General features: G+C 46.3%; 1 protein-coding gene across 3 annotated transcripts; it reads right to left on the reverse strand.

Moving 5' to 3' along the window:
* Nucleotides 1–601: 601 nt before the first annotated feature.
* PFAS (phosphoribosylformylglycinamidine synthase) lies at nucleotides 602–16247 on the reverse strand. 3 transcript variants are annotated; one of them, XM_079131169.1, is made up of 28 exons: nucleotides 16164–16247; nucleotides 13686–13862; nucleotides 13464–13599; nucleotides 12804–12909; nucleotides 12120–12309; nucleotides 11897–12002; nucleotides 11406–11546; nucleotides 11180–11304; nucleotides 10874–11002; nucleotides 9536–9667; nucleotides 9258–9386; nucleotides 7557–7630; nucleotides 7287–7443; nucleotides 6919–6980; nucleotides 6614–6775; nucleotides 6211–6336; nucleotides 5963–6094; nucleotides 5456–5686; nucleotides 5118–5298; nucleotides 4942–5025; nucleotides 4579–4734; nucleotides 4264–4383; nucleotides 3681–3826; nucleotides 3352–3559; nucleotides 3111–3202; nucleotides 2912–3026; nucleotides 1909–2232; nucleotides 602–1815 (listed from the first exon to the last, which is right to left on the reverse strand). In XM_079131169.1, the coding sequence occupies exons 2-28, from the start codon at nucleotides 13825–13827 to the stop codon at nucleotides 1505–1507; spliced, it is 4017 nt and encodes a 1338-aa protein (XP_078987295.1). In that variant the 5' UTR covers nucleotides 13828–13862; nucleotides 16164–16247; the 3' UTR covers nucleotides 602–1504. The 3 variants fall into 3 exon arrangements, with proteins under 3 accessions (XP_078987295.1, XP_078987297.1, XP_078987296.1); XM_079131171.1 differs by having other exon boundaries at nucleotides 13686–13844; nucleotides 16164–16212; XM_079131170.1 differs by lacking the exon at nucleotides 16164–16247 and adding an exon at nucleotides 14143–16153.
* Nucleotides 16248–22620: the final 6373 nt, after the last annotated feature.

Raw genomic sequence — 22620 nt, forward strand, 5'->3', positions numbered from 1 at the left:
TGTGCATGGGTGAGGGGGTGTCAGGATCAAAACCAGAGCCTCATGGCAGTGCTCTTCCACTGAGTTACATCCCCACACTTACCATTTACATTGTCTCATCATCAATCTCTTAAGGTACTATCCCCTATCATTAATATCTGTGCCCAGCCTTCCTCCTCTCCCTGCACTGATGCCCTCAGGAATCTAATTCAACTCCAGTCTCCACTTTCAAGGAAACTCCTTTAATCAAGATGCCCAACTTTTTAGGAGGCCAAATGATGTACAGCAGAAATGTCATAAGGAAGTGACCTTTACACATATCAGCAAAGGGAACAAGGGACAATGGAAAACAGCTGCCAGCAAAAGACTGGAGGATGGTAGGAAGCAGATGGAGAGTGAGTATGGCCCCCTGGCCATCGCTTCCAAGTTATGTACCAACTCTTTGCAATTCAGTTAATCATAATCCTTTCTTTGCTAAGAAAAGAGAGGGGTTATCAAATACCTGGCTGAATTTTTTTAAGAATTAATTCAGATACATATAAAATGCCCAACACCTGTTCAGACTGGTGGTGCTATATCCAAGTATTATCATCATTTGGGGCAATAATGGGGAATGCAGGGGTGCTCTACCACTGAGCCACATCCCCACCCCTTTATTATTTTTTAATATTCTGAGACAGGATCTTGCAAAGGTGTCCAGACTGGTCTCAAGTTTGTGATCTTCCTGCCTCAGCCTCCTGACTCACTGAAATCACAGGTGTACCACTACACTTAGCTTATTTCAAGTTCTGTTAGATCACAGACTGCTGCTTGGCACAAGAGATAATCAACAAACATTAATGAAATGAACAAAGAGGTAGTACTTGAAAAAAACTAAGGGCTCTGTTCTAGGCATGATGGTGACAACTACTATCAGAAAGGGAGCTAAGGTAGGAGAAACATCAAGAGGACTGGGTTTTGAGGCTGGCACCAAGCCATCCCTGAGACACAGCCAGAAATCCCGTCAGAGAAAACTTCTGCAAGCAACAATTCTCTCATCTAGCACAGCTCACTTGAAAAGGAATCCAGGAAGCTTCTGCTGTTAACAGTAAGGACGGACAGGGCTGATTTTCATGCTGTTCCCAGATCTGACACCCCAATGAGAAAGGGAGACATAAAACCTCCCTCAGAGCCCAGGAATGAAATGAGGCACAACATGGTGATTGCTAAGGAAGTGCAGGGGTGGGAAGGCAACAGAACCCATCCCCCTGCACCCTAACTTTCCCTTGTCAGCTCTTTGCCCCAAGTCACAGGCTGCTTCCTGAGCATGAGGAAGGGCAAATCACATTAAAAGAGAGAACTAAGGACAGCTCTACAGACAGTCTCCAGCAGTCAGATGAGTAAATCAGCTAAGATTTTCTTTGCATTTTGGTCCTTATCTGTCTGAAATACTTTTGGAAGTCAGGCAAGGTGCTCCTGAAGGTGACAGAGAGCAGCAAACACAGGGGGATGAGTTGTTAGGGCTAAGTGAGCCTGTCCAGTTGGCTCAGCAGCCTGCTTCCTGGGTCCAGTTTCGGGCATTGATGAAGAGCTGAAGCCACGGGGAAGTGGTGAGAGTGTCAAATGGAGGGGGTCGCCATGCCCACTGCCATGGCCTCACAGCCCGCTCAGGATGAGGCATAAGAGCCAGGTGGCGGCCATCATGGGAGCAGACACCAGCCACACCCCTTGGAGAACCATTGGGATTCAGGGGGTACTGCTCTGTGGGGTTCCCCTCATCATCTGCCCAGTGCAGGGGAGCCAGGCCCCTGGCCTCAATCTGGGCTTGGAGTTCTGGAGAAGAAAATGCCATGTAACCTGGAAGGAAAGAAGGGAAATGAAAGTCAAGTTCCTTCAGGCCCTTTATCCATTCCCAGCCCTCAAGCCTCCCCTTGCCTTCCTGGGCCTGACCTTCCCCATGGGCGCTCCATACTGGCAACACAGCACCTTCCATCCCTCGTAGCATCAGGGCTGGCCCGGGCCCTACACGCACACTGGCCCAGCGAGACTCAAAACGCCCAGACAGGTTGTGACGTAGCATGAGGCCGGGCGGGGTTGGCCAGGAGTCATGACCCACCTCCCTGACTTCTTCATCAGGGTTGCCACCCACCCAGCCCAGCAGAGCCAGCAACTGACAGCCATTGCACACGCCCAGGCTGAAGGTGTCTGGCCGCTTCCTGAAGCGCCTCAGTTCAGCCCCGGCCTGTGAATGAAAGGTCACAGCAGCTGCCCATCCTAGAAGGGAACATGAAAGTCATGGTGAGATGTGGAAGGCCTCAGAAAAAGAGATACCAAGAATGAAGGGAAACAGCTGCTCTTCCATTCCAGCAGGCGCCCCCTTTGCAGAGCCTGGGGCACAAGAGGGAAGAAATGGGCTTATCTGCTTAAATCATCTGTTACCAACTCCTGGGACACAGATGGCCAGTGACTTTCTTTTTGCTTGGCCAACAGAACATTTTTAAAAAGTTTTTACTTGGGTTGGGGTTGTGGCTCAGTGGTAGAGCACTTGCCTAATACATGTGAGGCCCTGGGTTTGATCCTCAGCACCATATAAAAAGATAAATAAATAAATTAAAGGTGTTGTGTCCATCTACAATTAAAACACACACACACACACACACAGAGTTTTTACTTAGTTGCCCAATATTAAAAAGTAAGATTTCACACAAAAATCTGAATTTTTGGCATCTCTGGATCTGGTCCTGTTGAGCCATCTTTCCAACAGCTGCTTGAGCTGAGTAGCAGCTGCCCCTTTAGATAGGACATAGGCCATCCAGGTTAGCAAGACCCCACCCACATCACCTGAGGTTACCTCAGGACAAATGAACTCATTTGCTCATTTTCCTGTAGCTTTGTGGAAGTGAGAGGTTTCAGGAATGTGGCAGAGGGAGTATGCAGAAGTCTGCACACCTACCTTTGGCAGAGCCCAGGACATCTGCGTAGCTAAAACCGCCCACAAAGGCCACACCACGGAATGTGTCTAGCCCAATGGCCCCAGAACAGAGGTCCTGCATGGTCACATCCCACACCTAGCAGGACAGAGAGGGAAAAAGTCAGGGTACACAGCCTGAGGCTATATCAAGGCTCCAAGCTCTGTTGGCCAACCTGCTCACCTCAAACCCAGCCAAGTGGAAGGCATCAGCCATCTCCCGGTCTCCATTACTACCCTCTTCTCGTAAGATGGCGACTCGGGGGGTAGGACCGCCTGGAAGAAGCGTCTCTGGTCTAGACAGTTACTTCCCCACCCAAACTTCCCAGACACCTTTTCAGGGTAGAGCCAGGCAACCAGGTCTTGGGATCCACCCCCAGGCCCAATGTGCCTAGAAGTCAAAGACATTATGCATACTCCCTCACCAGGCTCATGAGGCACAGAAACCTTGGGGAAGGTGGGGGGCAGGAAATAGCTGGGCCCCTTCCTCTCCCTTAGGCCCTGTTCCTCTTCTGCCACACAGTGTGGCTCTGCCTGCAGACGGTCCAGCTGGAAACTTGTTTCCTCCCAGAGGGCTCGCAGCTGCCCAACCGGCTCCTCTACAACCACAGTCCCATTGACTGACACCTGGATCTGAAGAGAGCAAGTCAATCAAGGGTTGAGAGAAAGGATGGCCACTCCATGGCTGGCAGAGATGCCTACAGCTTCCTTACTCAGACTGCCCACTAAGCCCCACTCTCCCTGGTTTCCTCACCATGGCATGGGGACCGGCCTCGCCTGTGTGGCCCAGCTCCAGGCAGTGGAGGCCAGCACTCCTGTAACGCTGCAATACTTCAGCCAAGTCTGGCTTCCGCACCTCCAGCACCAGGCCTGGCTCTTCAGCAAACAGCACCGGCAATGCTGGGAGAGCAGTGGAGGCAAGTCAGGGTGTTTAGGGTGCTGCCAGACTTAGAGGCAGTAATCAGGGGTGGGGTGAGGACTTGGACAGTGGGAAAAGGAAACTGCATCAGGGACTGTGGGGGATCTTTGACTGGTACAGTAAAGAACATAGAGGGTGGCATTCAGTTCAGCTTTCAGGACACACCTCAGAAGAGACAGTTGGGAAAGACTCAAGGAAAAGGGGTTGGGGACACTCCTTTTTTTTTAAATATATTTTTTAAATTGTTGATGGACTTTTATTTATTTATATGTGAGGATCGAACTCAGTCCTCACACGTGCTAGGCAAGTGCTCTACCACTGAGCCACAACCCCAGTCCAACACTCCATTCTTTATCAGGAGATGAGGTCTGCGGGTTGAAGAAGGCAGCCAGACCTGACTCTAAACCTAGTTTCTTACCATTGACCCCAGGTGCAGGCACATCCACCTCTATCCCACAATTCCCAGCAAAGGCCATCTCAAGCAGACAGGTGACAAGGCCTCCATCACTGACATCATGGCCTGAGCAGAGTAGGCGGTCTGGAGGAAAGCAAAAAAGTTCAGTGACCTTGGGGCCCAGCCTGATGGCTCCACTTAACTACTTCTGGAAAGTCCATGAGAGTTTGTATTAGAAGGTAACACACTGGGAAAAGAAAAGGATCCAAATCATTATGCCCCACTTATTTAGCTGGTGAGCACCTGCCACCATGTACACCACCTCTCCCAGGGCCTCACCTTTTAGCAGCCCCTGAGTGATCCTGAAGGCACAAACCAGGTTCTCAGGCAGGTCCAGGTTGGGAGGCTGCTCCCCAAGCTGTGAAAAACACTGGGCCAGAGCCGTGCCCCCTAGCCGATGCCACCCAGGGCTCAGAGGCACATAGAGCAGATGGCCTGAGGAGATGGTGAAGATGGGAAAGATGGAGAGCTCAGGAGTAGCCTTCCCTAAAATGCTCATAGCACTGCCATTCCCAGTATGCAGCAAGATGCCTCAGATTACCAGTTCCACAAAGTGAAACCATAATCCAGTGCTGAGATGAGCACATTAAACATGAAGTAGACCCCAAACCAAGGACCAAGGTCAGAACACACTGCACATACCTCTCCCTCCAGGATGCTTGAGGTCTGGAGTCACAGTAGCTGTGATATCTGGACAAACAGCATAGGCTGAAATGACCAGAGACCCTACAGATCAAGGAAGACCAAAAAAGAGTGAGATTCCAGCCCAGTCCAACGATCCCTTCTCCATCCCCATCTCCTGAGGGCCCCAGCCTCACCAGGAGCTCGCACAGTCTCAGTGCCAACCCGGGCAGCCATGCTGAGGGAATCCTTGCCACCATCCACAGCCACACCCAGTGCTGCCATCACTGACACCATAGCCTCACAGGCATCAGCCAGAGCTGCACCCTCCCCTGGGAGCTTGGCTGCCCACATCCAGTTCCCACTGCACTTCACATCCTGGGACAAGAGATACAGCATTAGAGTAGATGAGACACGCAGAGACTGGGGTGCAGAGGGACTTGGAGGTTGTGAGCATGAAATGAAGGGCAAGCGGTGAATGTGGAAGTGTCCCAAAGGCCTGGAATTCTAGGGGAGAAGCTGCTAGGGAACTCACACGGAGATCAGTGACCAGAGCAAACACCAGGTTGGTGAGGGCTTCAGCCACAGCCAGCCGGGCAGCCACCTTGGGGTCCAGCAGGCTCTTGACTGGCTGCTCTCCCAGAGCCGTGGCAGCCCCTATAAGTTCCTGGTGACTCAGGGCTACAACAGCTACATCAGCCAGAGGAGTATGCAAAGGTCCAACACACTGCTGTTGGGCCACCAGGCCACCCACAGAGCGATCCACCTGTGGTAACAAATATAATTGGCAAGAAGGCCAAGAAGAGAGCGCTCAGGTTCTTCACTTTTCCCTGAAGGATACACAACAGTGGGAAACCTGGCTTCCCTCCAACATGCAGATAAGAACTCCACGCAGAGGGCGGGAAGCAGGAAGACCAGGTCATGGGGTAAGGGTGAGGTGTCCCTGCTCTTTCCCCCCAGGCTTTAAGGAAGGTTGTGGTGGACCTGAAGGGAAGAAAGGAAGCAGAGGGCTGAAGGGGTGAAGCAGGGGTGCAGGGAGGACCTTGTTGGTGAGGTAGCGCTTGCTGGCCACAGAAGGCAGTCTCAGAACTCGCTCCAGAGCCTGGCGCACGCTCAGTCCTTGGGGCAAGGCCAGGGGCTGCAGCACAGGGGAATCCCTCTGGAGGAAGAACTCCTACAACAGAAAAGGCAACAGGGGAATGTGAGTACCCACAGAAGGCTGGGCACAAGCAGGGTGATAAGGGGCCTGAGGGGAGGGCCACAAGAGAAACACAATCCCACCTCACATACCTTCTGAGGCATCTTGCCCAATACCCAGTCAAGCTCCAGGTCCACAGGAGTTGGGGGAGGTGTTGAGGGTGCATCCCCCTGGCCATGTCTCCCCACGGGACACTCACGATCATCCACCAGCACAATCTATGGACCACAGGGGCACCACCCAGAGGGACTGAGACTATGAACACCAGCAGGGAATGCTCCTAGAGATTAGGGCACAAATGCTCCTTCCACCCTTGTCTGGCTTCCTCTGTAGTTTCTACCTTCCCCCTGCCTCCTACATCTATTCCCCATACCTTATTTGCCACCATCTCCCATCCTCCTCCTTTCTCCCTCCCTTAAGTTTTCATTCTAACCCATGCAGCCAGGTAGCTTGAGCATACCCATAGTGTGTTTTTGACTCTTGGGGCCAACTCACCCTCTTGTCTCCAGTAATGGTACCCACAAAGCAAGCCGGGCAGCGTTCCCGGGCACTGACATGACTCAGGAAGTCCCGATGGGGGGGCCTCAACAGAAGTGCATTTGACTCCTGGTACTCAGCACCCCAGATTTCCAAGGCATTCAGGGTTGGGTCACCCAGCTACAGACATGGCAGGAAGGAAAGGGAAGAATCATTAGGCACTCCCTTACCTCATATTGTTGCTAGGAATTGGGGGACAATAAGGGGAGGATAGCTACGGCTGGTAGAGCGGGGACTGGCATACTTCAGGAGATGAGACCAACCTGGAAACGGCTAGTGTAAATGATGGCCCCTGCTGGGTCACTCAGTTCCTTCAGGACATTGCCTGGTGAAAGGATTGCAGGGAGAAGTGGCGATCTGGTCATGGTCAGCTCCAGGCAAACAAGGGGGAGTCCCCAGCCTCCAAATGAGCACCTAACTGTGTGTCCCTGCAGGAGTTGCTGCTATAGCTTCATTACCAACTGTCACAGGTCAACAGGTCCCACCCACTCCAACCCTAAACTTGTCTAGAACATAGAGAGTGAGGACTTAAAAGCTGGGTGGTTGATTGCAGATCCTCAATGCCTTTCCCTAAACCAAATATGGCAGAAATTAGGTAGGCCCAGCACTCTGTCCCAACTGCTTCCCTCACCATTGCCACCAGCACCCTGATCATGGAGGCTGCAGATAGGATTCTCCATGGGGGCCTCCACACAAGCCCGGATAACACGGTTCATTTTCTGTTCCATTTCTGGGTCTCCCCGTTGCACAGCCCCAAAATCCAGGTCACTGGCATTATCTCCCTGCACCTGAAGGAACATAAAGCATAGCTCAGTTTAGGGAGACTGGGATCCCTCATCCCACCCACACATTAAGACCCAGCAACACCGAGGAGTCTACATCTTTAACTATTCACACCCACCTGCACAGATGAAGCAGCTCCACCTCCAACTCCAATCCTGTAGACAGGACCCCCAACCTTTACAACATCCATGCCTGCAAGGAAGAAGGGTAGAACCAAAACAAAGGGAAAGCCATCACAAGAAACCTCTAAAGCAAGGCGGTATAAGGACAAAGAAAGTTGATGTCTTTAATACTGTGCAGTTAATACTGCACTGGGCTGATGGGAGACTGAATTGGTACAACATCTACAGAGGGCAACATGGTCACATCAATCAAAATTATAAATACATGCAGCTGAGTGGTAGAGCACTAGCCTAGCATGGGCAAGGTAATGGGACTGACCCCCAGTATCACAAAAATAAATGCATACATACAAATGCTTCTGTTCTTTGGGAAATATACTTTGAGGAATATTTTTTTTTTTTTTTGTATGAGGGATTGAACCCAGGGGCACTTAACCACTGAGCCACATCCCCAGCCCTTTTTATATTTTATTAGAGACAGGGTCTCACTAAGTTGCTTAGGGCCGGGCTGGGGAGATAGCTCAGCTGGTAGAGTGCTTGCCTTTTAAGCACAAGGTCCTGGATTTGATCCCCAACACCGCAAAAAAAAAAAGTTGCTTAAGGCCTAAGTTGCTGAGGCTGGCTTTGAACTTGCAATCCTCCTGCCTCAGCCTCCCCAGCCATTGGGATTACAGGCATAAGTCACTATCCCAGCCCACTTCAAGGAATTTATTCTATAAATTCACTCACAAGGGTACAAAATTGCCTATGTATAAGAATTAAACATTGCAAGCTGGGCACAGTGGTGCATGCCTGTAATCCTACCAGCCTGGAGGCAGAGGCAGGAAGATCGCAAGTTCAAAGCCAACCTCAGCAATTAACAAGACCCCAAGCAACTCAGCAAGACCCTGGGATCTTAAAAAAAAAAAAGAAAGAAAGAAAGAAAAGAAAACTGGAGATGTAGTGCAGTGGTTAAGTGGCCCTGCATTCAATCCCTGGTACTAAAAATAAATAAAAATAAAAAATAAGGGTTGGGGATGTAACTCAGTAGTAGAGTACCCCTGGGTATAATTCTCGGTATTAGAGGAAGAAAAGAAAAGAAAAGGAAAAAGAAGCAAATATACATATGGATCTATTTCCATAGGCAGCAAAGCCCTCTGCTAGGATACAAAAGAAACTGAATAAAATTAACTATCTATACAGAGGAAACCTGGGATCTGGAAGTTAGGGGAAGGAGAGTTTTCACTGCATAACATTTCTTGCCTTTTGAGTTTTGAGCCATGTGACTGGATCACCTAGTCAGTAAATGGGACCTGAACTTTTATCTTGACTCCACCACAGTTCTTAGCACAGTGCTCAGCACTCGAGTACTCAAAAATGTTTGCTCAACTAAACTGAACCGGCAGATGAAAGTGCCTGGCATATAGCAAGTACTGAATAAACATTAGCTGCCTCAACTTAGCAGAGTGTGATCCAGAAGCACAGGGGTAGGGGTGAGAAGGGCCTCTGCTCTGCACAAATAAAGTAGGGAGGAGACAAAGACAACAAAGGCTGAGACTGCCTGCCAGCATAAAGCCTTCTCCTGCCTTGAAACCTTATACTAGAGAAAAGAGATATGAACCAGGGGATTAAAAACTAACCACTGAAATGTCCTCTCAATTACCTCCCTGCAGCTTTCCTATGCTGACTGAATACAGAGAAAGGTGGCAAGTTCTTACCTGGCTCTGGAGTCTCCTTGCCCACATGCTCAGCTTCCATGGACCCAATGCCCCCACTAAACATAATGGGTTTGATCCACTCACGCCGCTGACCATTTGGGAGCTGGAGTCCCAAAGAGCGGGCAAAGCCTGGAGTGTAGACACCAGAAAGAAGGGGTTAGGGGCCAGTCACCCAGTCCCCAGCCCTTGCCCAATACCACAGTCCCTGGGTCACACATACACCCACAAGCCCTTTGGGGGACTAAATGTTCGTTATCCCTCCACACCCCCAGCCTTACCAGCCAACACTGGTTCCCCAAACTTGTTGCCATAGTCAGATGCCCCATTACTGGCTTCAATGGCAACCTCCAGAGGCTTGGCAAAGTTCCCAGGGTACTGGAAGCTTGGATCCTCCCAGGGCAGATTATAACCTGGGAGGGAAGAAGAAAGTTGAATGAACTATAAAGATATAAGATAGAGCTGGGCATGATGGTGCATACCTGTAATCCCAGCAACTTAGGAGGCCTCGGGCAAAAGGTTTGTAAGTTCAGGGCCGCCTTGGAAACTGAGTGAGATCCATTCTCAAATATAAAATAATAAAAAGGACAGATGTGTAGCTCAGAGGCAGAGCATGCCTTTGGCTTTGATCCCCAGTACCAAAGAACAACAAAAACAAAAAAAGATGAAGGCAGAAGATCCAGCATCCTTGAAGTCTAAACCAGTAAGGACCACCTGCATGGTTGGAATGTTCCACTTTAGCACAGTGTAGAGCCTGTAGTTTAGTGTTGGTCTTACTTTCCATCTCCCACATCAGCCTTCCCTCTTCTCAGGATCAGACTTCTTTTTCTCTTGCAGTACTGGGGACTGAACTTTACCACTGTGCTACATCCCCAGCTCTAAGATCTAACTTCTTAAGCTTTTTTGAGAAATTGGATTTTGAGGGTAAGTGGTGATTACAATCCCAGGGCTGGGATTGTAGCTCAATGGTAGAACGCTTGCCTAACACGTATAAGGCACTGGGTTCAATCCTCAGCACCACATAAAAATAAATAAATAAAATAAAGGTTCATTGACAATTAAAAAAAAAAAAGTCAACCCAGATGTGCTCAGTAGTTAAGTGCCCCTAGGTCCCATCCCTGGTACCCCAAAAAAAAGACAACCCAGTATCATGTTTTCTGCTGAGACAATAATATTTCTAAAGAAAACTATCATGGTTAGTGGCATATGCCTGTAATCCCAACAGAGAAGGATTGCAAATTCAAAGCCAGCCTCAGCAAGTTAGAGTGGCCCTAAGCAACTTAGCAAGACCTTGTCTCAAAATAAAAAGCAAAAAGGACTGGAGATGTGACTCAGTGGTTAAGCACCCTGGGTAATTCAATCCCCAATACCAAAAAAAAAAAAAAAAAAAAAAATTAAAAAAGGAAAATTATGGTTCTGCAAATCTAGGCTGGCAACCACCATCTCCTCTGGCCTATACACCTCATGACCATGATCAATGAAAAGCCAGCTATTCTGAAGTCCTCCCTCCCCCAAAAAAGGCACCCAGATGACCCTTTGACCTACAAAATATAAGCATTTGGTGCCTGCAAGGACAAAAAATCTGCAAGTAAGGTGAGTAGAAAGGAAGAAGACCAGACCTGGGATGTGCAGGTTTCCAAAGCAATAGCCAGCGGTGCCAGCCACCACATGGGCCCCACGGCCTGTGCACTGGATGTCCCGGATCCTGCCCCCTGTGCCTGTGGTTGCACCACTGAAGGGGGATACTCCTGCAGAGAAAGTTGGGGAGTTATAAGTGCAACAGAGACAAACCTCATCCCCAACCACCCCCATGGAAATAAAGACAACAAGTTTCCCTAATTGTTTTTCCCAGCTCAGCCCAGAAACCTGGGACCTTTGCCTTACCCTATTCTCTGATCTCCATCCCTCTCGGGGACACAGCTCACCTGTGGGAAAGTTGTGTGTCTCTGCTGTGAAGACAACATGTCTTAGCCCCTGCCGTTGCCGGAAGCAGCTTGGCTGTGAAGGGTCCTCAGGTCGGAGGAATCTGACTTCTTTCCCCTGGATTGCACTGTGGACATGTCCATGCTGGACCCACTTCCTTCCCAAGATCTGTGCCAACCCATCCAGGGCCCAGGTCCTCCCTTTCCCCAGACCCAAGGCATACGCAACCTGCTGTTGTCACAGAACTTCAGGACATTGTTGGGGTTTGAGGATATCTGGGTGCTCATGATAGATTCAAAAAGGGAATGTGTCAACTTCTTCCCATCCACATATAGCTGGCCCTTGAAGAACCAGTGTCGGCTATGCTCACTGAGGGAATTACATGGAGAAAGGAAGACAGAATAGAAGCATGTCATTCCTCAGTACCATGTCCTCTCAACAGCATTCAATAGCAGTTATGGCCAATTCACACTTAAATAATAGGTCAAAATGCATTCCAAAAAGTCAATCATCAAGCATTCTGTCACTGTGAATTATCCAAAGCCAAACTGGAGATAAAACCAAGATCTGAAGACAGACTCCTTGATGGAGAGGGGAGCCCAGGCCCTAAAAGACTCAGAAAGGCCCACACCAAGGAAGAACTATGAAGCCAAGTCCCCATGGTCTTCCCTTTCAACCTCTATGGGCTCACATATCAAAATAACCCCATTCATTCTCACCTATTGGACTGAGCCAAGTCAAAAGCCTCCACAGTGCTGGGATTCCGTTGTAGTTCCTGGAAGCGCTTGGTATAGAAATCCAAGTCCCAGGAGTCTAGAGCCAGACCTACAAGACAAATCCCAGAACTAACTGTATGGCTCAGGTCACCCTATTCCAGGTCTCAACATCACCTACTAGCCTTCTAATATCCTGGGTTTTCCCCCTCCTTTTCCAAGGACTCACCTAGCTTCTGGTTGGCCTTCTCCAGGGCAAGTCGACCCTCAGCTAATATGTTGATGGAGCCATTCAGGGAAACTGGGATACTCTCAGGGGAGAAGCTCTGGATGGGATGGGGAAAGTGCTGTTCTGTCATCCGGTCATGGAGGGCAGCCAGAGCCATGGTCTCCATTTCAGCTGAAGGGTGATGGGCAAACTAGGGATGAGACACACAAAGAAGGCAAGGGATGGACAGTGAACTGAAAAATGGAGGTTAGAGTCTACCCTTGGCCTTCCAAGTCATACAGTACTAGTCCACTGCTACCCTACAGCACCAATTATTTTTTTTCAATGCTCGGGATCAAACCCAGGGCCTTGTATAGGCTAAGCAAGTCCTGTACAACTAAGCTATATCCCCAGGCTTATACAGCACCTGTGTTCAGATAACAAAAAGAAAAAAGAAGACTCCCCTTCCAGGCATAAGTTCATGCTGTGATGCATAAATTAGTACAGAGCACACAGGCTGAATTTCTACCCCACTCATCCCTTGAATAGGAACTTTTAGGCAGTGACCAATCCATACAATGAAAAAGGACAGGCCTAAAGCCAGGAGCTCTTCCTCTTGCTTCTCCCATTATTTCCCTAGATCTAAGGATCTAATCTCTTACTTCCAGTCTACCTCCTCCTCCTCATTCTTTCCCACTGCCTCACCGAAAGCCGGTAGCGCCGGGTAATCTCCACACGATTCACAGCTCCTAGCCCTGAGGCCTGGCACACAGAAACGATGTTGGTGGATGTTGGGGTAGAGAAGTTCAGCCTGAGGAGAGGACCAGATGGTTAGGACGTTGCTGGAAAGGCGGATCCTATCCACCCTGTTTAGTCAATCTCCCATCACTACCCCTCACTAATGGCTTCCAACCTCAGACTGGGCACCAAGAAACCTGCTTTCAAAAGTCACTCAAATCAAACTATAACTATCTTTCTAACAATAAACTTGTTGCAATTTAGAGGCTGGGGCTGTAGCTCACTAATAGAATGCTTCCTTAAAATGCACAAAGCCCTGGCTTCAAAACCCAGCACCAGAAAAAAAAAAAAAAATTCAAAAACTGCCGTAATTTTAACTTCTCAGAATACAAATTATTTTACTTTCAGAATATGTCTGGGAGCTTGCTCCATCTATAACAGCATCTACCCACATGGAGAACATAAGTGCAGTTTCCTAGGAAGGGAGTAAGATGGAGTGAAAGCAAAACACATCTCCTGAGGATCACAAGAGGAAGTAGAATGGAAGTGGAAAGGATGGGCAGTAAGTTCAAAAGAAAGAATGTGTCCTGGATTGTGAAACAAGTTACCCCAGGTTCAAACACATACCTGGGCCCAACTTCCAGCAGCAGGTCATTGGAACCTGGAAGGAGCCAGGAGTTGTGAGCAACATCATCCAGCAACAATGGGCAGCCAAACAGCCACTTCAGCTTCTTCATCTCCTCGATACTTGGAAGGGCCTGAGCTGCAGGGAGACAGAGCAAGGATACCTTGAGACACTGCACATAGCACTGGGGCACTTCCTTCAAGCATTCAATACCTAGGCCCAACCTGTCCAGTCCACATTGTAGCAGAGTTCTGTCTCGATACCCTGCAGCTCTGGTAGCTGCCTTTGTACTTTCTGTAGAATGTGTCCAGATGCTGCCCACTTATGGCCAGAGGGACGGACATAGAAGTGAAGGACTGGGGCCATCTCTGCAGGTGTCCTTTCTGAAGAAGAATTAGGTTCTTAAAAAAAAAAAAAAAAAAAAATTAAACAAACAGCAACAAAAGAAAAACCATGATAACTTACTGATTTTAAGTTTCAAGGACAGTGAGACATTAGTGATAGGTTAAGGAAAAATAACAGGGACATTCAGAGAAAAGGTAACCAGGAAAAGGTAGGCTTCTAATCTGCATCATTCATTCAACCATGATCACACACATGGAGCTCACAGATGTGAGCTGCCTCTTCCCAAGAAGTGAGACAACACAATGTGGACAACTCAAAAATCAAAACTGAATTCACCTTTAGCATGCTGAGGCCCTGGACTTGATCCTCAGCACCACAAAAAGAGAAAAACAAACGAATTATTTGACTACTCTGCCCAGGACCAAGGATTGTGATATTGCTGATCTAGAGGTCACTTAACTATTCTTATCTTACTAGACATTTGACTTACTTATTCCATATTTCTTAAAACACCATCCTCTCTGGCTTCACTGACACACTTTCCTGGTATCTTTCCTACCTTCTGGTTGCTCCTTTTGGGTTACTTGTGCTGGCTTCTGCTCAGCCTCTAAATGTTGGATGCACAGGGCTCTATTCTTATTTCTCTTCTCTCTACATGCTCTTCTTAAGTGACCTCATCCAGTCCTATGATTTTTTTTTTTTTGGGGGGGGGGATTGAACTCAGGGGCACTTGACCACTGAGCCACATCCCTGACCCTATTCATATTTTATTTAGAGACAGGGTCTCACTGAGTTGCTTAGCACCTCACCATTACTCAGGTTAGCTTTGAACTGCGATCCTCCTGTCTCAGTCTCCCAAACTGCTGAGATTACAGGCGTGCACCACAACACCCAGCTCAGTCCTATAATTTTAAATATTACCTGGTAGAATAAACAAATGAAATTGTCACAGCATTCAACAAATTTTAGCCAAAAACTGTAATTTTATATGGGTCAAGTTAATATTTGCCAATGAAGTCTATAACTTTACCCAACACTGATTCTTCCTAAAATTCCAGATAAGTACATTCAAAAGCTTGTGACATCTCCACACTGATGTCTCATAAACATAGCAAATACCTGTTATAGACAAAACAGGAATTTTGATTTATTCTCTAGAGTTGCTGTTCTCCTAGTCTTCTCCATCTCAGTTAATACTACCACCACCGAATTAGTTGCTCAAGCCTAAAAGACCAGAGCTGACCTAGGGATGTACTTCAGTGACAGAAAACTTGCCTAGGAAGTTTTTCCTTCAGTCTCTCTATATCCAATCCATCAACAAATATATTTCCAAATATCTCTCAAATCTCATCTGAACTACCTCACTCTAGTCCAAACTCACCTAGACCAATGCACTGGCTTTGTGAACCGTGCCTGATTCCACCTCTGCACATCCACAACCCATTTGCCACATGTCAGCATAAAGATCACGGTTTTTCATCACACATACAAAGTGCCCTGGTTTACCTGGTCTGGCCACTATCTACCTCTTCAACCCTATCTCACCCACTCCACATGAATCTCATTAGCTTCTACTGTATTCCTCTAACTTACCAAGCTCTATACTAAAAGGCTTTTTTTTTTTTTTTTTTTTTTTTCACTCTGATAAATGCATGGCTTGTTATTTAGTTATTTAAACTTCAGGGAAAATTCGCCTGCTTGGAAAGGCCTTACTGGACTAGCCAATCTTAAGTAGCCACTTTCAGATGGCTCTGGTTTAACTTCTTACATAGTACTCACCACGATCTGACATTTTTATTTACTTTCACGCTATTCCCCCCTAAAATAAACTCTGTCTGCAAGCGTTGTAGTTGCTTCACCTTCATTTAATTACCAAAGCGTGAACAATTCCTGGGGCTTACTTTTTTAACATGACGCTTAAAAAGCAAACAAATGAAAACGTGTTGCCTGAGTGAATAAAGTTTTGGTTCCCATCACTTCTCAGTCCCTCTAGACCTTCAGGGCAGTTTTCCTGAAATCATTTTATTAAGATTTTTGTCTTTCCCAATGCAGTATTCCTAACGCTTAGCATAGTGCCTCACGCAAAACAGGTAGCTGACAGATTTTTCTGCTGAACTAAAGAATGGGTCCCGGGGGCCCGAGTCTTTGTGTGGTCAGGCACCCAAGTCGATGGTCTGCGGAAGATGCACACCAGCGGATGAACCAATGTCCCCCCAGTACAGCAGGCACGCGAGCCCCAGCTTCACTCAGCTCGGTCTGGCGGGAATGCTGAAGCGGCCTGGATTGGACCTGTGATGGGTGACAAAGAGCTGCACCACTGAGTGGACTTAGAGCCAGCGTGCGGTACATATACTCACGTGAAAGTTGTCCACGCTGAGCCAAAGCCACATGAATCTTGGCGCGTTGGCTGCGTCATCTGTGTGCGACGCGGTGAAAACACCCGGCTCTCGCACGCGGAAGTGAACAAGCCCTGCCCCGCCCACTTCCTCCAGTCACGGGCCGGTGTGATCGCCGCCCTGCCACTGTACTCCACTTTTTTTTTTTTTTTTTTTTTTTTTGGTGGTGCTGGGATTGAACTCAGGATCTTGGTGCATGCGAGACAAGCATTCTACCAACTGAGCTATTTCCCCAGCCCCTCCCGGTAATTTTCTTTTATTTTCTTCTCTTTTTTTTTCTTGTACTGGGATTGAACCCAGGGAGTATTACTACACTGAAGTACACCCCAGCCCCCCCCCCCATTTTTTTAGTTTTAGATGGACACAATATTTTTATTTATTTATTTTTATGTGGTGCTGAGGATCTAACCCAGTGCCTCACACGCTAGGCAAGTGCTCTGCCACTGAGCTACACCCCCAGCACCAGCCCTTTTTAAGAATCATCATCTTTTATTTTGAGACAGGGTCTCATACTTGTGATCCTTGCTTCAGCCCCAGCTGAGATTACAGGCATGCACCATCAAGCCCGACTCCCACAATGGTTTCTTTCACAAATCCTTCTTTGAATTGGCATTTGTAAAAATACATTCGGTTCCGAGTCCTCGACTCTGCTGGTCTTGTGCAAATATGACAGGCAGATATTTTGAAAACAGGAGATTTTTCTGCGTCCAGGATTCAGTCTCCCTCCTGCTTACTTCTTGACTTTCTTGGAATGAGAGAATTTATTTAATTTCTAACAGAGAGGTAGGCACAAATTTTAAATTTCTATACACTAGTATAGAACTATATGCTAGTTAGGTAGCAAAAATGATAGGAAATATTTTGGGGGCACCCATCAGCGAAGCATTTTATATGATGTTCACTCCTTATAAAAAACTGACGTTGCTTGGTGTAGTGGCACACGACTGTAATCCCAGCGGCTCAGGATGCTGAGGCAGGAGGAGAGTGAATTCAAAGCCAATCTCAGCAATTTAGTGAGTTCCTAGGCAATTCAGTAAGACCCTGTCTCTAAATAAAATACAAAAAAGGGCTGAGGATGTGACTCTGTGGTTAAGCGCCCCTGGGTTCAATCCCCAGAACTGCAAAAAACAACAAAGCAAAACAGAAAACTGATGTTATGGATGTGGAAACTGAGGTTTGTTCCAATGGCTTGTTGTTTAGTTTTGTAATTTAAACACGTAGCTCTTTCTTTTTACTTATTTGTGTAGTGCTGAGGATCAAACCCAGTGCACCATGCATGCAAGGCAAGCGCTCTACCACTGAGCCACAAACCCAGTCCCACTTAGCACTTTCTACATTTGAGCTTTTTTGTATGTTTTTAAAATCCTCATAAAGCATGCATATACGTTTGTATTAAGACCTATTGGAAGCCAGGTGCAGTTGCATACACCTGCCCAGCGGCTGGGGAGGCTGAGGCGGGGAGGATTGTGAGTTCAAAGACAGCCTCAGCAATTTAGCAAGGCCCTAAGCAACTTAGCAAGACCCAGTCTCTAAATTTAAATAAAGGGGTGGGGAGGCGGGGATGTGCCTCAGTGGTTGAGCTCCCCTGGGTTCAATCCCTGATACCAAAACAAAAACCTATCAGAAAACAGGAACCAGCAACATACAGTGGGGCATCAAGAGATTGGCACAGAGTAGAAGGTTGTTACCTCTTCTAGACTTGAGAGGATAAAGGGAGAAAATAATGTTAACAGCTGGAAGAGCTGTAGCCACAGAAGGCCAACTGAAGCCACCCACCATCACAAGTATAGTGCTGAGAAAAGGAAATTATCACTGGTTTCTCTCTTCCTTCTCTCTCAACCCCATATAAGTTTTGTTTTGTTTTCCTTTCTCTTTCTTCCTTTCCCTGTGCAAATTGTCTGTGTCTCTTGTTAGCTAAACCTGTCCCGGATCTGGAAGGCAAGGAAGCTGGAGGATTAGGCTGATATAGGATTAGTCTAATGCCAATCACTGGGAAGGTCAATTAAACAGCCTAGTTTCAGCTGGGCTTGTTGGCCTACACCTATGATCCCAGTACCTGGGTAGGCTGAGACAAGGAGATCACAAGTTCACAGCCTGCCATGGAAATTTAGCAAGGTCCTAAAGCAACTTCATGAGACCCTGTCCAAATTTAAAAACATAAAAAGTGCAGGGGATGTGCTCAGTAGTTAAGTGCCCCTGTGTTCAATCCCTAGTACAGAAAAAAAAAAAAAAAAAAAAAAAGGCCTAATTTCAGCTCGGTGATGCAGGAGACAGAGTGAGAAGTTTTTTCTGCATCCATGAATAAATCTATTTTGATTTTAAGCCTGGCATGCTGGGGCCTAGTGCTTGTTTAGTCCAGAAAAATGACTTTCTGCAATTTTTATTTAAAAGACCCTTATTAACTCAAGGTTGATCTACTTTAGTGACCTCCTATTTTCTTCTGATGCTCTCATTTGACCTTGCCTAGTACCACCAGATTAAGCTGCTAACCCAACATTTCAATTTCACCAGTAGAGCTGGGGATATAGCTCAGTGGTAGTGATACCAGAGATGGAAACTTCTGACTTAGTGACAATAGAAATGAAACTATGAAGTGAGTGCAAATAAACAGGCAAGGCTTTATTGGGAAGAGGCTTCTTTTAGAGCCAAAAGGAAGATAGCACTGACTAAGACTGTCAGACTGACTCAAATGACAGACAAAGGTTTACGGCTATAATGGCTATAGAGTAGAGAGAGACCCAGTTTCTTAGATTCATTACATATAGAGATGGAATTTTAATTGTACCTGTTTTCTTCATCATGCTTCTTCACATGTACATTTTTTATCACCATCTTAAGAACCACCCCAACCCTGTATGTGTTGTTTTACTATGCTAATAAAGTAAAGGTAACTACAGGTTCCTTTAGTGACTCTTTTACACATGTGTTGCCCCTTACCATCCAAAATTACTCCTTATCATCCAAAATTACTCCTTATCATCTGGGAAAGTCCCTAATATTATTTTCACAACAGGGCAGACTATTGTCCTGTCTCAGTAATCTTGTCTTGACTGGCACCAGCTTCTTGGCATTTCTGTTGAGTGTACAATATTGAAAACTGAGCTGTCTTAGCCCACTATGTCCTCTTGTCATCAGATGAGTTCCAAGGAGATTCCCAGAAGGGAGAAGGGGACCTCGACTCAACCCTGACAGGTTCTTGACTTATACCACAGAAATGAATTTCAGGATGTGTCAAAAGGCACAAGAGAGATTTATTTAGGAGTAGGATTTATTCAGAAAAGCAAGCAGTAGAGCAGGATACCCACTCAGGAGTTGTGGCACATGTCCGTAATCCCAGTGACTCAGGAGGCTAAGGTAGGAGGACTGTAAATTTGAAGCCAGCCTCTGCAATTTAGCAAGACACTCAGCAATTTAGTGAGACCCTGTCTCAAAATTAAAAATAAATAATAAGGACTGGAGATGGAATTCAGTAGGAAATTACCCTGTAAGCAAAAATAATCAAAACGGTTTCGGCTCCATAATGAAAGCACAGATAACCAGGATGGCAACAGACTTCATGGATCAGTAGTGCCTCTTATTCAGCAGTGGACTCAGGCATTGGAAGGGCTCATTTTCTGGGTAGAAAATAGCCCCCAGTTACAGGAGGAATCTGTGCTTATATAGGTTACACAGAGGGGTGACTTGATCACTGGGGACTTTAACAGACGTATCAGTTTGGGCATTCAGGAAAGAGGTTGCAAAAATTGGGGACTTGTTTTTACTGGGCAATGTTTTTACTAGACAAGGATGCAGGGTCCAGCATTCAGTGCTTATCTCTTTCCCTCCAGGGTCTATTGTACTGTCACTAGGAAAGGATTTATTGAAAATATCAATGTTTTGCCTTCTTCCCAGGGAAAGCCATTTCCCTATCTTGGGGGTTGTCATTTCCCATATCCTTCAACCCCTAAGTTCAATCCCCACTCAAAAAAAAAAAACAAAAACAAAAAAACAAAAAAAACAAAAAAACAAAAAAAACTTTAGGGGGTCTCAGATTTCTTTTAAAGGAAACCTTGTAAATGAGAAGCCTAAGGATGTGGCATCAGCTCAATGAGTTCTACTCCCTTGATTGTGGAGCAGAGTAGAGTGGGTAATGGTCTATTCTCAGAATTTTCAGGTTGATTTTATCTAATTAATACATAGCACTTGAACTGTACACATATAATGAGTCTATTGATAGATCTTTTGATTGAACCCAGAGGTGCTTAACCACTGAGCCATGCCCCAGCCCTTCTTATTTTTTATTTTGAGATAGTGTCTTTGCCCAACTTAGTGAGTTCTGGCCTCACTAAGTTGCTGAAGCTTGCTTTGAACTTGTGATCCTCCTGACTCAACCTCCTGAGCACCCCACTTTAAGCTTTGTGTGTGTGTGTGTGTGCAGTGCTGAGGATTGAACCCAATGCCTTGTGCTTGTGCACTCTACCAACTAAGCTATATCCCCAATCCCTTTAAGCTTCTTTTAATCGGTCTAAAAATATACTCTGTAAACTAGCAAAGTATACAGGTGCTAATTAACTCGATTTACAGTACTCTAAGATTAACTGAACTTTTAAAGAATTCAGGCCTGGAGGAAAACAGATGCAGATGTGAAGGTGAAGTTGGTCATGGAGTTTTTAGATTTAAACCTCTAGTTCCTCTTTCCTTCCCGGTTTGTCTTTTTACCTATCCTTATTTCTTCCATCCTACCTCATTCCCATGGCCTTGAAGACTGGTGCACTCTTTAAGTCCTATTTTTCTGATATGACTGTTAACCCTGTAAGATAGAACTAGCCAAGTGCGGAGGGAGGCACATGCCTGTAATCCCAGCAGCTCTGGAGGCTGAGGCAGGAGGATGGTAAGTTCAAAGCCAGTCTCAGCAACTTGGTGAGGCCCTAGGCGACTTGGCAAGACCCTGTCTCTAAATAAAATATATAAAAGGGCTGGAAGGGCTGGGGTTGTATCTCAGTGGCAGAGCACTTGCCTAGCATGTGTGAGGCACTGGGTTTAATCCTTAGCACCACATAAAAATAAATAAAATAAAGACATTCTGGCCATCTACAACTACAAGAATTTTTTTTTTAAGTGCCTCTGGGTTCAATCCCTGGTACAAAAAAAAAAAAAAAAAAAAAAAAAGACTTGAGAACTAGCTTGGCGATCTTATTTATCCCTTAATTCCAAAAGGCCCTGTTTTTCATGGGGGTACCTGACTATCTCAGTAGAGCACCCTGGATTCTTTCCCTTGCAACACAAAAAAGTAAATCATACCAGTGTGTGTGTGTGGGGGTGGATTCAGTTCAGCTTTCTGTGACTACTAGACCACTATAGCCTAAATTCGGCTCTTCCTTCTATGAACCATCAAAAGTAAATCCTAGGCCAGGTGTGGTGTTGCACACCTGTGATCCCACATACTTGGGAAGCTGAGGCAATAGAGTCTCAAGTTCAAGCCCATCCTGGGCAACTTAGTGAAACCCTGCCTCAAAGTAAAAATTAGAAAGGACTAGGAATGTAGTTGAATGGTACAGTACCTGCTTAGCATGTGTGACACCCAGGGTTCAATCTCTGGTACCACAGGGGGAAAAAAACAAAAGGTAAATTCTAAGATACGAGGCATATCCTTGTATCTATAATAAATAGAAGAAGGTCTGTCAGAGTTGAGAAAATACTGAAAGCAAAAGGATTTATGAGGTTAGGAGCTTTGACTAGATCCAATAAATGCTTTAACAAAAAGGCCAGGGGATAGTGACATGAGGTAAGTTTCAGTTTCAGCTTCTAAGGGATTTCTTTCTTTCCTCCTTCTCCTCCTCCTTTTTTGGTAGAAGCTAAGAAACATATTTCTAATGTAATATGGAAAATAATTGCAAACAAATATTCATTTGATGTTCAGTAAGGTATTTATTTATTTATTTACTTATTTACTTATTTAGAGATGGGGTCTCACTGTGTTTCCCATGCTGGCCCTGAGCTCCTCTCCTCTAACCATCCTTCCTGCCTTAGCCTCTCAAATAGCTGGGACTGTAGGCACATTCCACTGCACTTGAGTCCCAAAATTTATTATATAAAGACCTTGTCATCACAGTGCATATCTAGTGCATCAAATAGAGAATGGAGAGAGGATCTGCACCAAAAATGAAGTTAAGGAGCTGGGGCTTATAGCTCAGTAGCAAAGCGCTGCCTAGTATGCACATAGGCCCTGGGTTACAGCACTGCAAAACAAAGTTGAACTGGTTATGGTTGTGCATGCCCATAATTAAAACAAAATTTTTTTTAAAGTTGAGCCAATCCTAGTGGTGCATGCGTATAATACCAGTGACTGGGAAGGCTGAAGATCACAAGTTTGAGGTCAGCCTTGGCAACTTAGCAAGGCCTGTCTCACAGTAAAAATAAATAAATAAACATAAAGGAT

Source organism: Sciurus vulgaris (genome assembly GCF_902686455.1).
Source record: "Sciurus vulgaris genome assembly, chromosome: 3".
In the NCBI taxonomy this organism is placed as follows: domain Eukaryota; kingdom Metazoa; phylum Chordata; class Mammalia; order Rodentia; family Sciuridae; genus Sciurus; species Sciurus vulgaris.

Excerpts from the sequence above, each read along its gene's own strand:
- PFAS (XM_079131169.1), bottom strand. The coding sequence starts at position 13,827 with ATGGCCCCAGTCCTTCACTTCTATGTCCGTCCCTCTGGCCATAAGTGG. Across the intron at positions 13,600-13,685 it reads CTACAATGTGGACTGGACAG|CTCAGGCCCTTCCAAGTATC; the intron begins GTTGGGCCTAGG and ends GTCTCCCTGCAG. Across the intron at positions 11,547-11,896 it reads GACTTGGCTCAGTCCAATAG|TGAGCATAGCCGACACTGGT; the intron begins GTGAGAATGAAT and ends TAATTCCCTCAG.